Here is a 14,344-nt window from a genome sequence, read left to right as displayed (position 1 = left end):
TGGTTCCCCATCCTTCTCTTACCGGAACATGTGTCTGGATTAAGGACAGCCGGAGCTGAGTGGTTGAGCCCTTGCTTCCAAAGTTCTGTGTTTTGTGAACATAAATGACAACTTCCTGTCAACTTGTACCACGGAAGAAAGTGGCATGGAAGATTTCCGAGGGGGGGCAGAGGCATGGCTTTATTCTCAGTCATTCTGAGCTCCTCCCCTGACCATGCCTTCCTTGTGGGGACGAAGCACTCCAACTTGGGTCGGCTATGGATCACTCCAACTCCATCTTCTACACTTCCACAACCCTTTCCACTCTTGAAGAACAAAAAACTCAGTTTTTTAGGGTTTGAAGAGATCCCTGTTAGACTCAATGTTTGTGTCTAAATCTGGTCACATGATAAACTCCAAACAACTTCATCCCAATCTCAACAGAATAAAGGTTATGTAACAAAGAATTAAGATTTTTTTTTGCTTGAAGAATTAGCGGTACAACAGAAACATTCTAATTCATTTGGATCATGAAGGGCTAAATTAAAAAAGGCAGTATGTCAGCTAATAAACATTAAAACATTTTATTTGCCCTCCATTAGGCTTAATTCCAGAGTAAAAAAAAAAAAAGCAAAACTCATATCTCACTAGAGGCTGGTTGTTCTTCACAAGACAAACAATCCTCATGGCTTCCTCATCCTCAGGTAACTCATCAGGCAGCGGAGGAAGGAGAGGTAAATAGTCAGACTGTGCCACACTGTCATGAGATGATAGGAAGGCCTAGTGGACACAAATATTATTCAAATATCTTTAATTGACATCAAATTTGAGTTAGATGAAGGTTTTGGTTGAATCTAAGTTCAAACCTGGACATGTGGTGAGCTGAGGAGGTTGTAGAGCTCACAAGCTTCGGCTGAAGGGCGGTGTGCTCTTTGTATTATGGCCATGATCTGATGAACAAGCAAGATGGATAGTGAATCATACATTTCCCCAACATTCTGACAACAACAACTCAATTATTATAACAAGGAAAAGAGCGCATCGCAAACTTACCCCTCATTTTGAAACTGCAAACACTCAGTGTATTTATTAGGATTTTGTGTGATAGACCATCACATAATAAAAGAAAAAGGATCATATTTTTTCCAAACAGAAATTTAAAATGTGCGCTGTGCATCTGTGTTCCGATTTATGACCATTCTTCATTTCAAAATAGTTCAAGAAAAGCCAGATTGGATGGAGAACATCTGTAAATGTTGCCAAAGATTATCATTTGATTACAGACAAAAGTCTGAAAAAAAGTCTTTAATTGAATTAGGGCAAATATGAATATGTTTTGATCTTAAATATTTCACTTTAATTCTGGCTGTTTCTGAAAGATTGTCCTGCTAAAAGGTGAACGTCTGCCCCTGTTTCAGATCTTTTGCGACTTAACAGGATTTCTTCTAGTATTATCCCATATATAGCTCAGAGTTATGTACAGTATTAGTTTTCCTCTAACCATAGCATTTTGCATGTAGGACAAAAAGTCACATTTTGGCCTCCCCTAATCATGAGCACCTGCTTTTAGATCTATGGTATGTCCCTACCTGGCTTTGGAAAACTGTACCTGAGTAAATTGTAATGGACCTTGTATTGCTTTCTTTCCACAAAGTCTTATTTTATCTTATCTTATTCCATTAAGATTCAAATGTGAAAAACTTGTGGAAAAAATTAATGATTGAGAGAAAATGGTAATATCTGAAAACACTGCTTTAGCCATCTTTTGAACTTTAATGTTGTTGATACTCACCTCAAGTGACAGTCCAGAGGCACACGGTAGAAGTGGGCTCAGTGTCGATCTCTGAAACTGCAACAGGCACTCATAAATCTGAAGAGGCAAAAAAATAAATCATATAAGCAATATCCAGCTAGATAGCGGGTTGGATGCATTGCAAAACTATTACCTTTAGTAAGGCGTGCAACCATGGAGCACTGAGTAGTTCATGCAGAAGCTGAGCACCATCAATGTTTCTACTGACGGCTTCACTGACATCCTCCACTACGCTAGATAACACCTCACTGACCCCTGCAAACATAGCATAACAGAGACCTTAAAAGCATCATAACACTACTAGTTACTGTTTGAGTTAAAAGAAGAAAAGTTAAAAAAGACATAATTAGCTTCCCTGAGAAATTCACCTCCATAAGCGAGAAGACATTTTTACATCAGGATGTCGAAGCAGACCTATGTAAAAGATTTGCGTGCATCAGTACGCCAATGTTCTATGATCTTTCTAGTTTTTCTTAGTCTAATGTCCAGCTTACGTTATATTGTAATGAAGCCTCTTAATTGATCATTAGCACACAGAAGGCTTTGTAGTCAGACACCTACACATTATTCTAATAAGTCTTGGCCCTTAACATGTAGCAGCAGAAGACACACACAAAGCAGTGTATAGGCATGAAACAAAGGATGCAGAGCACCTCATACCCTCTGTTAAGTATACATAGGTAGAGGGCATACAATGCTGTGGGACTGTTTTTCTTCCAAACGTCCTGGGACACTTTATACAGTCCATGGCACCATGAACTCTCTGAAATATCAGGAGAGTTTTGAATACAAAGCCAGTGGATAAAAACCGAAAATCAGCACAACAATGATGGAAAACATAAGGCCAAATCAACAAAGCGATTGATTATTGAACAAAAATAACCTCATTTCATTGCCATGTCACTTCCCATAAATAAATCCTTTGACATGCCTGTGGGCTGAGCTGAAGAAAAGAATGAGGACCCAGGATCCTAAGCTATCTAGAAAAAGGTCAAAGAGGAATGGTCAAAGATCTCTCTCTGCAAGAGGGTTGTACAAAGTACCAACAGTAAGAGTCATTATGTCAAAAAAACAACAATATTTATTTATTTTAAAGATTTTAACACATCTTTGCCAGGTGTATTAAGTGTAGAGGGTACTGTAATCGAACCCAGGCCTGAGTTTACAATCAAAGCAAAACTAAAGCTATGATATAGTGACAGCAGACAAAAGCGGGCAACTATATCAGGGTCTATAGAAGATAAGCCACAAATGTGTGCTAGTTTTCTCACCTTCTTCCATAGTTTGTCTTATGGTTATCATCCAGAGCCACCTTAGAGGAAGAAATTGCTATTTCCCCTATAGAGAAATCACACAAATTTTACCAGACATCTTTACAGAGAAATGTTACAGAACAAGTAGCCTATGCCCTATTTGGTTAGCATATTTGTGTATAATACAAACTTAAAACTTTGTATTTACACATTAACACACGTCATTTATGTATGCATGTTTTCACAGGTCAGCTGGTGCCAAATAGAGCCATGATATTGCCTGAAGTAAAAAACAAGTGAAGCAAATGTAAGCAACACATGGACATCAAATAATGTAATAAAACCTCAGCATCCTCAAACACAACAGTTCTGCTTTGTAGTTCTGGACCTAAATTTAGTTTCAGACATGTTTTCAAAGGTTTTCTGTGAGGTCAGGAGATTGAAGTAAATCACAATAAGATGGTCTGAAAGTCCTCCAGTGTAATCAGATTTTTCTTGTTACTCTATTGACACCCTGGTTCCTGGTTTTGATTTCAGTTTTTGGCAGGAGCTGCTGACAGATGGCGCATCAGCTTTTTTTAATAGTCTAAAGCAGCTGTTTTTGCCAGATTAAATTGAGGTGGAAAGACTGACTGCAGCTGCTGGCTTCAATACGTCTGTGTAAGAACAAGTATCTGCAGTATAATGATGTTCTGCACAATGCCCTAACACTCTCTAAGACCTTTCTATATCTTAAAATATTTAACTGCCTTTTAATCTCTAAAACGTTCACTCTGGGAGGACTAGAGGATCATTAGCAAACAATTTGAAGTCTTTCATTTTACACTGAGAAAAATAATCACAAACACAATAAAACACTTAAGACAGTTAGTTGCAAATTCAACATATCAAACAGTGACCATAGCAAGAAAAAAACTGAAAAACAAAACAGTAGCCCCATTTTAAGGCCTCCGTTAGTATGTTAAAGGTCATGGCAGTACGATTCCATTTAGTACGGTTATTAGATTCGTTAATGTAAAAGAGTGCTGAAATTAATCCACAACCATGTCAGAGACCAGTAAAGTCAGACAGAAAATTACTATTTCAGCTTATTGCTGCTAGACAGGGTTCTACAAAATGAGTGATGGTTTTTGCTGACTGTATTGATAGGTATGAAAACTTTGTTTTTCCCAGAAATGTTACTTTTATTTAAAATGTATAACATGCCCAAATGCATTTAAGGTGAGGTGTGAAACAAAAGTAGCAAAACTAAGACAGTGAAACATTTTTTCTTTTAATTGATTTTATGTTGCTTTTGTGCTTCATACTATTTTTGACATAGGTTACTTGGAACAAATGGATTTAATGGCACATCAATTCTTTAGTGTTTTTTTGGCTCACATTTTATTTCCCTTGAAACTACAGGAGGCTTCAATTAAAAATCAAATGCCAGTAAGACATCTAGCTGAAGAACCATGTACCAACTGTCAAGCATGATGTTGGTGGCATCATGCTGAGGGGAAGGTTTCCGGTTAGTAGTGCTGATGTAGTAGTGGATGAAATAATAAAGAAAGGCAGCAACCTTTAAAAATTCTTCACCTTCATCTGATGTGTTTGATAATCAGAACTTGGACAAAATTGGGTATTCCAGCAGGGCATTAATCCCAAAGACAGATTTAGATTGATTTTAGAATGAGTAAAGCAGGCTAACATTTAGTTTCTGGAACAGTCTTGATATCAATACAACTGAAAATGTAGGGACTACACCAACCAATTTAAAAGAATGTTACCAATTCAGCTAAGAAGAGTTGTCAAATACCTATACAAAATTAGAGCACAAGCTTGTATTTGAACCGGTATGTATCATTTTGACTATGTGAGGATTAGAGTAAATCCACACTTAATTAAACCATAAATCCAATTCTTGCTTTTGAAAATCATTAAAATTCAAAAGCAATCCCAAAAAAGAAAAAAAAAAAGGTTATAATAAATCTACCAATAAACTACCAATGAATATGACATTTTTGCCCATGGTGAGAGTGTGGGAACCTCTGACCAGTATAAAAATCAACCTAATTTTGCTTCCTTGAAACATGTTTCATCAGTTATTATTAGGAACTGATTTTTACTGCATTGCATTCTAACTAATGTAATTGAATTTAAATGTCTATTTGATTGCATTGATCTGATTATTTACTTCTGTCTATAAGTTGGATCTATTTGTTTTGTGCCTTAAGATCACATTTGTGTAAAATAAACAAAATACAAATAAACAATTTATTGGCCTTTTGTATATTGACAAAGATAACTATACTTAAAAAAAACTTGCATTTGTGAACACCTTACAGAATAATCACACCAACAGAAGACACTGGGTCTTACGTTAATCAGTTGAGCCTGTATTTTCTCATCTGTACATTGAAACACATTTAAGCAAAAATATATGCTCACATCCAGTCAACTCACAGCCAACAGCATCAAAACCAATGTACCTTCTCTCCTTGTGGTCCAGTTTTCCTGAGAGTGCTGATTCTGAATTTGATCTCTGAGATGGAGTGAATCAGCAGTGTGAGCATTTCAGCCACAACCAAAAGTGACTGACATGGATGTGAGTTTATAACCAAACCAAACCTGACACTAATCCTCTCTAACCCAGCTTAATCTACCAACATTTCCCTCTCCGCCTCCACTGCATTCCTCTTTCTCTCTGAGATTCACAAATTATTCCCTTGTTTTATTTTCTAAACAACTCAATCAATTTTTCTAACTCTTTCTTTTACAATTTCCTGTTGTCAAGGAATGGTTTTCATATGTTGTTCCCTTCCCTTCCTGTCTCACTTGTTCTATGTAGCTCAGTGGATCACAAAGCTTCTTAGTCGGTCACCGCTTTTAGCCACAGACACATAAACCCACACAGCACAAAAGCCTGTTCTCTGTGAGGACCTTTGTTTACATAATCCATTAACCTAACCTGATACGAGATTAAAGCTTAATCCCCAAAACCAATACTTAAACTATAAGCAAACGTTCCTTTATCTTTCTGAAAGTAATAACTAAAAACACTCTCACTTTTCCAGTGTCTCTACTTGGTAGAATACATATCTCCCACTTTCCCTCACAATGCAAACTTAGCAAGTACACAAACAGCAGCAGTAAGCACTAACATGTGACACTGGCTAAATGCAATAACTGTATAGCTACGTTACATTTGATCTCATTGGAACATCTGGGTACTGAAGAGGCCAGCTGCTCACAGCTGTGTGCTTAAGTGTATGTGTGTTTGGGGTTATTCCCGTGCAAATGTCAGTGGCTCGCCTTCTCGGAGATTACGACTGATCCCACAATCACAGAAACAGAGGCAGCGAGGCAAAAGCACAGAGATAGATGTAAGAAAACATGGCTTTCACAGGGGAAGCGACACTTCTAAACTGCTTTGACACTATGTGATATGTGTGTCAATGCACCAATATGAGTCATATATCCAGACTGTAACCTAAGGACCACGCATAATACATGCATTGAAAATATGGACCTATTTTTGATTCACTTTTAGCGACATCAACAGCCTATCTCTGCCTATCTTCAGTGGTCATTGAGCAAGTGTGGTAGTAAATAGATGTCACATATCCGAGCTATTTCGAACATAATGACACTAATGACTGTTGGTTGAGTGATCTGCAATGAAGGTATAATACACACATGAATGTCAAGAAAGAAACATATACACTGCTCAAAAAAATAAAGGAAACACTCAAATAACACATCCTAGATCTGAATGAATGAAATATTCTCATTGAATACTTTGTTCTGTACAAAGTTGAATGTGTTGACAACAAAATCACACAAAAATCATCAATGGAAATCAGATTTATTAACCAATGGAGGCCTGGATTTGGAGTCACACACAAAATTAAAGTGGAAAAACACACTACAGGCTGATCCAACTTTGATGTAATGTCCTTAAAACAAGTCAAAATGAGGCTCAGTATTGTGTGTGGCCTCCACGTGTCTCTATGACCTCCCTACAACGCCTGGACATGCTCCTGATGAGACGGCGGATGGTCTCTTGAGGGATCTCCTCCCAGACCTGGACTAAAGCATCCGCCAACTCCTGGACAGTCTGTGGTGTAACATGACGTTGGTGGATGGAGCAAGACATGATGTCCCAGATGTGCTCAATCGGATTCAGGTCTGGGGAACGGGCGGGCCAGTCCATAGCTTCAATGTCTTCATCTTGCAGGAACTGCTGACACACTCCAGCCACATGAGGTCTAGCATTGTCCTGCATTAGGAGGAACCCAGGGCCAACCGCACCAGCATATGGTCTCACAAGGAGTCTGAGGATCTCATCTCGGCACCTAATGACAGTCAGGCTACCTCTGGCGAGCACATGGAGGGCCATGCAGCCCTCCAAAGAAATGCCACCCCACGCCATTACTGACCCACTGCCAAACCAGTCATGCTGAAGGATGTTGCAGGCAGCAGATTGCTCTCCACGGTGTCTCCAGACTCTGTCACGTCTGTCACATGTGCTCAGTGTGGACCTGCTTTCATCTGTGAAGAGCACAGGGCAACAGTGGCAAATTTGCCAATCCTGGTGTTCTCTGGCAAATGCCAAGCGTCTTGCACGGTGTTTAGCTGTGAGCACAACCCCCATTTGTGGACGTCGGGCCCTCATACCATCCTCATGGAGTCAGTTTCTAACCGTTTGTGCAGACACATGCACATTTGTGGCCTGCTGGAGGTCATTTTTCAGGGCTCTGGCAGTGCTCCTCCTGTTCCTCCTTGCACAAAGGTGGAGGTAGCGGTCCTGCTGCTGGATTGTTGCCCTCCTACGGCCTCCTCCACGTCTCCTGGTGTACTGGCCTGTCTCCTAGTAGCTCCTCCAGGCTCTGGACACTACACTGACAGACACAGCAAACCTTCTTGCCACAGCTAGCATTGATGTGCCATCCTGGATGAACTGCACTACCTGAGCCACTTGTGTGGGTTGTAGAGTCCGTCTCATGCTACCATGAGTGTGAAAGCACCACCAACATTCAAAAGTGACCAAAACATCATCCAGAAAGCATAGGTACTGAGAAGTGGTCTGTGGTCCCCACCTGCAGAACCACTCCTTTATTGAGTGTCTTGCTAATCGCCAAAGATTTCCCCCTGTTGTCTTTTCCATTTGCACAACAGAATGTGAAATTGATCGTCAATCAGTGTTTCTTCCTAAGTGGACAGTTTGATTTAACAGAAGTTTGATTTACTTGGAGTTATATTGTGTTTAAGTGTTCCCTTTATTTTTTGAGCAGTGTATTATATCACTTTATTTGTCCAATTAGAGAAACACTACATGAGGAGAGAGAGATAGTTTTGTAAAATGAATGAAATAACCATCAATGTCCACCTCAAAACTTTAAACTAGGACATTTGCAGACATTTCTCATTACTAAAATTAAATAAAGAAAACAACTCACCTCATCCAGGCAGAAAACTGTATGAACTTCTTCTGGTGTTTATTGGTGGTTGTCAAAATAACTGAAGGTGTGCATTACTGCCACCAACTGGTATGGATTTTGGTTCATTGTGGATTAATATCCAAATTGTATGTCTATATTTACTGTATAATCAAATTCTATTAAATAATTTTGTCTTTTTAAATTGCATAATAATGTGTATGTTTGCTACCTAAGTTCCTTTGCTATGTATCTATTATATAAAACCTTTCTTTAATCCTTTCAAATTTTCTCCTCATATATCTTCTTTCTTGCTCATTTTTATGACATTCCAATATAACATGTTCTATTGTTTCATCCTCCCCACAGTGGTCACATTTTTTGTAAATGAACTGCAGGCAAATGTTGTTTAAAAGAGTGCAAACTTGTGAAAAACTGTAAAATAGCTGGCAGATGAAAACTTATTGTCCAAGTAGCATGCAAAATGCAGAGGCCTGAAACTTCTCTTGAGGTTTTAGCCAATCACAACAGGGCAGCACTTTGCCTGATGTAAACTTGACTTTTTTTAAGTTTGTTAAACTAAAAAAAAACTAAAAATGAGTGGACCCAATAACTGTCCAATGGCTCTTCATTTACTCAAACTGTTTAGGTACTGCAACAAAACAATTTTTTATTAAATAGTATTTTCTCAAACTGATGCTTGAGTAAATACTATAGGTTTATACTGTACTATGCTATACTATATACTATTGGCATATAAATAACTTCTGGTCAACAGTGTAGGCTCCAGTTTTGCTTGAATTATTGGCCTGCTAAGAATCTCATGAGACATTGACCTGTTGAACAGCTCTTACTGTGACAATTAACTTTGTGGGTGATTAAAGAAGTAATTAAGGACAAAGTGGTTGGGTATCATCTAGGGGATTTGTAATGACCTATCAAATTAGGTCAGTTCTGATCACGTAGACGTATGCAAGAACATCCTAAGAGTCCATCTGACAGTGGCCATCTGGGTCCTCATTAGCTGTTTAAAGATGGGCTGTAGACATCCCACTCCTGAGGGATGGCTTCCTGTTTACCAAAGTGCCCACAGAGGACATTAATGACAGCCATGAAGTTTCCAGAATGTCAATATGTAACTATTACTTTGTTTCACACACTTGCTTCAAGGGATGTTGGTCCTTTGTAAACAAACTGCCCATAGAAGTAGAGTCTGGAATAATATATGAAGGATTTCACTTTTCCAGTGTTTGAGATTATTATTGATATCATTACTAGTATAGTCAATAAAACCCAATAAAAACCTTTAAAATTATAACAAATTCAAAAACACATTCACATCCTGGCTTTAAAGAGTTCTCTTAAAGGAGCTTATATTATTTAATTTTAGGAAAAAAAGTAAGTTACACTCAAGGGAAAAAAGTTTAAAAACCCAGACAGAATGGCATAATTTTGTCATAAGTTGGTACTTGTACACACTAGCAATGGTTATTGAAATTATTTCATGTTAATAGAAGCTGAAACATCTGGAATGAGCACCTGATAACATAAGTGGTGGTATCAGGTGTGGAACCATACGTTACAAACGGCTACCAGAACATCCAAGAGTCAGTCAAACTAGTGAGGAAAGGTCACAGGTCACAAGATTCTTTGTACATGTATTAGACAACATTACCAACTCTTAATTGAGTTTTATAGGGGATGGATTAACTGATTGCATGAGGCCTGGTGATGACATAATGCAAATGCCTGGCATCTAAGGCATGAAGGTGTTATAGTCACCCAATGCTGCTGTCATGAGCATACAGGGATTGGACTTTGTGCAGTATCTAGTGTCATCCTGCAATGTGCCTCAATAAATGGCATTTGGATTATGGGTCAAAGTGCTACAGGTTTCTCAGGTCACCTCAGTAAGAGATTGGAAAAATCTTAAAGCACAGAGCTACATTAGTGATGCTCTACATCCGCACATCTTACCAATATTAAGACCATCTTGGTTGAGTCCTTCGGCAATACAACACTCATCCACACAGAGAATGTGAATCTATGCACTGCCTGAAGTGTGTTGAGAAACTGAGCTGGCCAGTAAGGATGCCAAGTGATTATTCCTCAATCATACATAAGTGATAATGTTGCAGCAGCTTCAACCAAGTTTTAATTTGCCAAACAGCTCAACAAACTATGTAAATCATAATTTTAATTCATTTGTTTTGATGCTGTCTGGGATATAGAGGCAGTTACAGCAAAGTGAAACCTTCAATGTAAAAAAAAATATATATATAAAAACAAATTGTTGGTGTTATTTTGGCAAATATTTTGAAAATCTTGGAAATCTATATTCTCAATATATTGTTAATTCTTGTGGTCCTTAGTTTGAATTATGCCAATGAGCTTATCGGTTTTATTTCATACTCTGTGCTATTTTTATGCATCTATACACTTTGTTGTAGTTTTTGATTGTCGTATCTGCCTTGCGTACAACATACACATATATGCATGATTGCGTATAAATACATAGATACATATTGCGTACAAATAAGTGCTGGTTTCTAAAACGGTTCCCAAGTTGTTGTCTTTGTCCATGTTTATGTTTTTCTATTCTTTGTGTAAGGCCCTGCTTTCACTTCATGCTTTAAGGTTTTTGCTGTACTGATGAGCAGCATGGTTACAAAAAATGTGTTAACATGCTCGACCTTGAAGCTTTGTCTACATGTGGGGGCTACTTTGTACAAAGGCATTTTGTATGGTTTAGTTTTATGTCACAATTTTCATTTATAGGTTATCTAAGTTACCTAAAGCAATGTTAATGAAAGATGTAAAATTAACATTTTGCACACTGATGGTTTCCAAGTGTCAAGGGAAAGTCTGTTCATATTTCAGCCATATTATCCTCACTGCTTTTAGTAACAAACGTAAATGTTAATTTAATTAAATGTTAATTTTAGCCCCATGACCAGCAATGATAATATTGGGCACTAAAAGCCAGCTGTATTTGCCATGTCCTTTTCTTTACCAAAATAATGGCAAAAATGTTTTTCTTTGACACATTCAGTTTGGACTCTGATCAGCTGGAATAATTATTCTTTGAGGGATGTTGTAAAAATAAACCCAATGATTTATTTATTTTTGTTGTTGTTTGTACATGTCACGGTGTGGTTTTGGTGTGGAACAAAGTGCAGACAAGAGTTCGGTAGCAGAATCTTGAATAGCTCTTGAGCTTTATTCCAAATCCGTCAAAAGCGTCACAAAAAAATCACTGCAGGTACATAAACAGAGTTCAGAGCCAATAACTTACTAGAAGTCACGCTGCAGGAAACGTAGAAAGGATCGGACATAATCAGAGGGTTGCGATTGGGTGTGAAATGAGGAACCAGCAAAGAACACATGAACCAGACTAACTAATATACAAAGGGAATACAACGCGTAGGTAATCAAAGGAACAGGGAACAGGTGTGATAAGAGGCAGGGAGGCAGAAGGAACAGGTGAATCTAATAAAACTAAAGTATGAGGAAAGGGACTAAATGACAAGACAGTGAGCAAACCTAAATAAAACTATAGACCAAGATAAATTAAAGCATAAGAATCAAGAATAAACATGAACTGAAGGAAACTGAGAAACTGGAGGGAACACAACAACCTAAGAACTTAGCAAAATAGAAACCCTGACTACAAAAGTAAACAAACCTAGACCAACACTGATAGAACAAACTAAGAATGAAGCAGAGGAAATGAGGACAAGAATAAAAGTAAACAATAACTAAAGCTAATCTATAAAGGAGGGACTGCAGAATAAAGATAAACTAGAGGAAACAAAGCTAAGAGGGACAATGAATGTAAAGGGGACTAAAACCGAGAAATTAATAACTAAAAGAGGAAAACTAATGATGAGAGGAGTAACAGAAAAGAAACTAATAAATTGGAGAGTGCAAAGGAACCAATACAAACCATGAACAGGGTAAAGAACAAATTCTTTTTTTGCCAGGGGCAAAAAGTTTCTCATAATCAAACATTCTGGACTAGTTTAAAAACACTTTCTGATGACAGAGGCAGTTGTAATAACAGCCCAATGGTCCATCTCATTATGGTCACTGGGGGACAATTAACTGTTTTCTGCCTGGCTGTAGTCAGGCCGGTCCTCTGAGGCCTGTCCTGTTTACCTCAGTGCTGTTAAAACACATGGGAGGTCAGAGCAAATGACACGAATGAAAGCCATTACTGAACCTCCACGACAGGTCGAGAGACACTGTTTAGCTCGTAGTCTCTTTTTCCAAATCACAAATCTGTCTCACAGGACCATGCTGAAGTTTTCTAAACACATTGCATCATACTAAGTGGAACTGGCATTTTTCTTTCATCTTACAGACACACTCACAGTTCAAAACACCAAATTTCATCACTTTATGAGCAACTTTGTGGTAACTTTCTTACTCCCTGGTATTCTGATTTCTGCCGTTCATTATAGGATTTCTTGATAGGGTGCAAGCTTATTTTTGATAGACGGGGGAGATGGGAATAAATGCTTTACAGAATTGTTAAAGAATAACAATTTGTGTCTCACAAGACTTTCATACTAAATATTGTACCACAATTTACTAAAAAGACAAATTATTTGTGAAAATGACCAGTGAAGAGCCCACCTTATGTAAGCGTTAACCTTTCAGAAGATGCTGGACAGTCCGTATTAGATGCCTCACTACATAAATGCTCATACAATTATACCTCAGGAATACATAATTGCAATCAGTAAAGACCAGAAATACAGCTTTTAAGTTCTCCTAAACCATAATTCAGAACTTCAAGTCCCTACATGTATAGGACAGTGGCAAGCTTTCAGGGCCTTCGGGGTCTTCAGGGTGTCAAGAGAAGGCCCTGAATGGTTCAAACCACAAAAGAAATAATAATAAATAAATTAAAAAAGATAAATAAAAAACTTATAATTTATGATGCCACTTATTAAAAATAAATCTAAAATGATCAGAGGATGGCTTCTCTTTAATTAATTATGTAAAATTAACTAGATTATAGGTTCTATGTTCAAGATGTGTCTTGCAGTAATTTTGTGTTAGGGAAAAAATAAACCAATCACAGTTACTTGTCTGCAATCACTAAAACGTTTCTCTACTTCGGGGGTTTTCCACTTCCCTGTCTAAAAACCTTCAGTGTTAAACTGAATAGCAGCATAAATTCTAATTGCCGATTTGATCACTGAATCGGAATTTTATTTGCAGTATGTGGGTGTTTTCTTAACTTGTATGAGGTATTCTAGTTGGACTAAAAATGATGGTTATCATAATAGACAGACCTGATGCTGGTCATATGTGATCATGGACATGAAAACTGCCATCGGGAGCATACAAACTTGCTGTGGATTAATACTTGTACGTGTTTTTCATAAGTTTGCATAGCATATGATGTTTTTCAGCTATGAATCTATTAGTCATTTCGGTTTAGCAGGTGGAAAGGATGAACTCCACCTACAGACTTAGGTACAGTTAGTAGGAGGTTTTGGTGCTAATTAAATATGAGTCAGAAGCATGAAACTGAATAAGCTTCAAGACAGGGCTGCTAAATTAGAGAACCATTTGCTAGAACATGAGATTGTCTTAGGTTAATGATCAAAATAACACTTTTAGGACCATTTGGATAGATTCTAGACAGATTGATGCTAATAGACAAAATAGATTCCGTTTTTCAGCAGTTTTTGCTGCAATAATTTTACATGGATGTGTAGTCTGTTGTTGAACTGAGCTTCCATTACCAAGGCTTGTTTGAAAACAGTTTTTGTTTTGACTATTCAGTTCAAGAACTTTCACTTGGTATACTCTGCAGTGATAACTGAATCATGTACCTACAGTATATAAAATTATAGCCAGGTAGA

The 14,344-nt window shown here is 37.7% G+C and overlaps 1 protein-coding gene across 6 annotated transcripts in view; it reads right to left on the bottom strand.

The window, feature by feature from the left end:
* The window catches only part of LOC124871734 (MAGUK p55 subfamily member 4-like), a 51,827-nt gene that overhangs the window by 22,251 nt on the left and 15,232 nt on the right, over positions 1–14,344 (bottom strand). For 2 of the 6 annotated variants that reach the window (XR_007039104.1, XM_047371247.1), the window contains exons 1-7: positions 5,517–5,637; positions 3,064–3,130; positions 1,926–2,047; positions 1,772–1,849; positions 846–929; positions 628–759; positions 23–305 (exon numbers count right to left, since the gene is read on the bottom strand). Coding sequence is in view for 5 of the 6 variants with exons in the window: in XM_047371247.1 (XP_047227203.1) it covers positions 23–305; positions 628–759; positions 846–929; positions 1,772–1,849; positions 1,926–2,047; positions 3,064–3,094 (730 nt within the window). In the remaining variant the exon portion in view is untranslated. Of the gene's footprint in view, positions 1–22; positions 306–627; positions 760–845; positions 930–1,771; positions 1,850–1,925; positions 2,048–3,063; positions 3,131–5,516; positions 5,638–8,486; positions 8,546–14,344 lie in introns of those variants that run through there. The other 4 variants (XM_047371242.1, XM_047371246.1, XM_047371243.1 and 1 more) reach the window with 3 other exon arrangements.

This window comes from Girardinichthys multiradiatus, chromosome 7, assembly GCF_021462225.1.
Source record: "Girardinichthys multiradiatus isolate DD_20200921_A chromosome 7, DD_fGirMul_XY1, whole genome shotgun sequence".
NCBI lineage: Eukaryota > Metazoa > Chordata > Actinopteri > Cyprinodontiformes > Goodeidae > Girardinichthys > Girardinichthys multiradiatus.
Note: the sequence above shows the minus strand (reverse complement) of the source record. Positions and strands in the feature narration are given on the sequence as shown.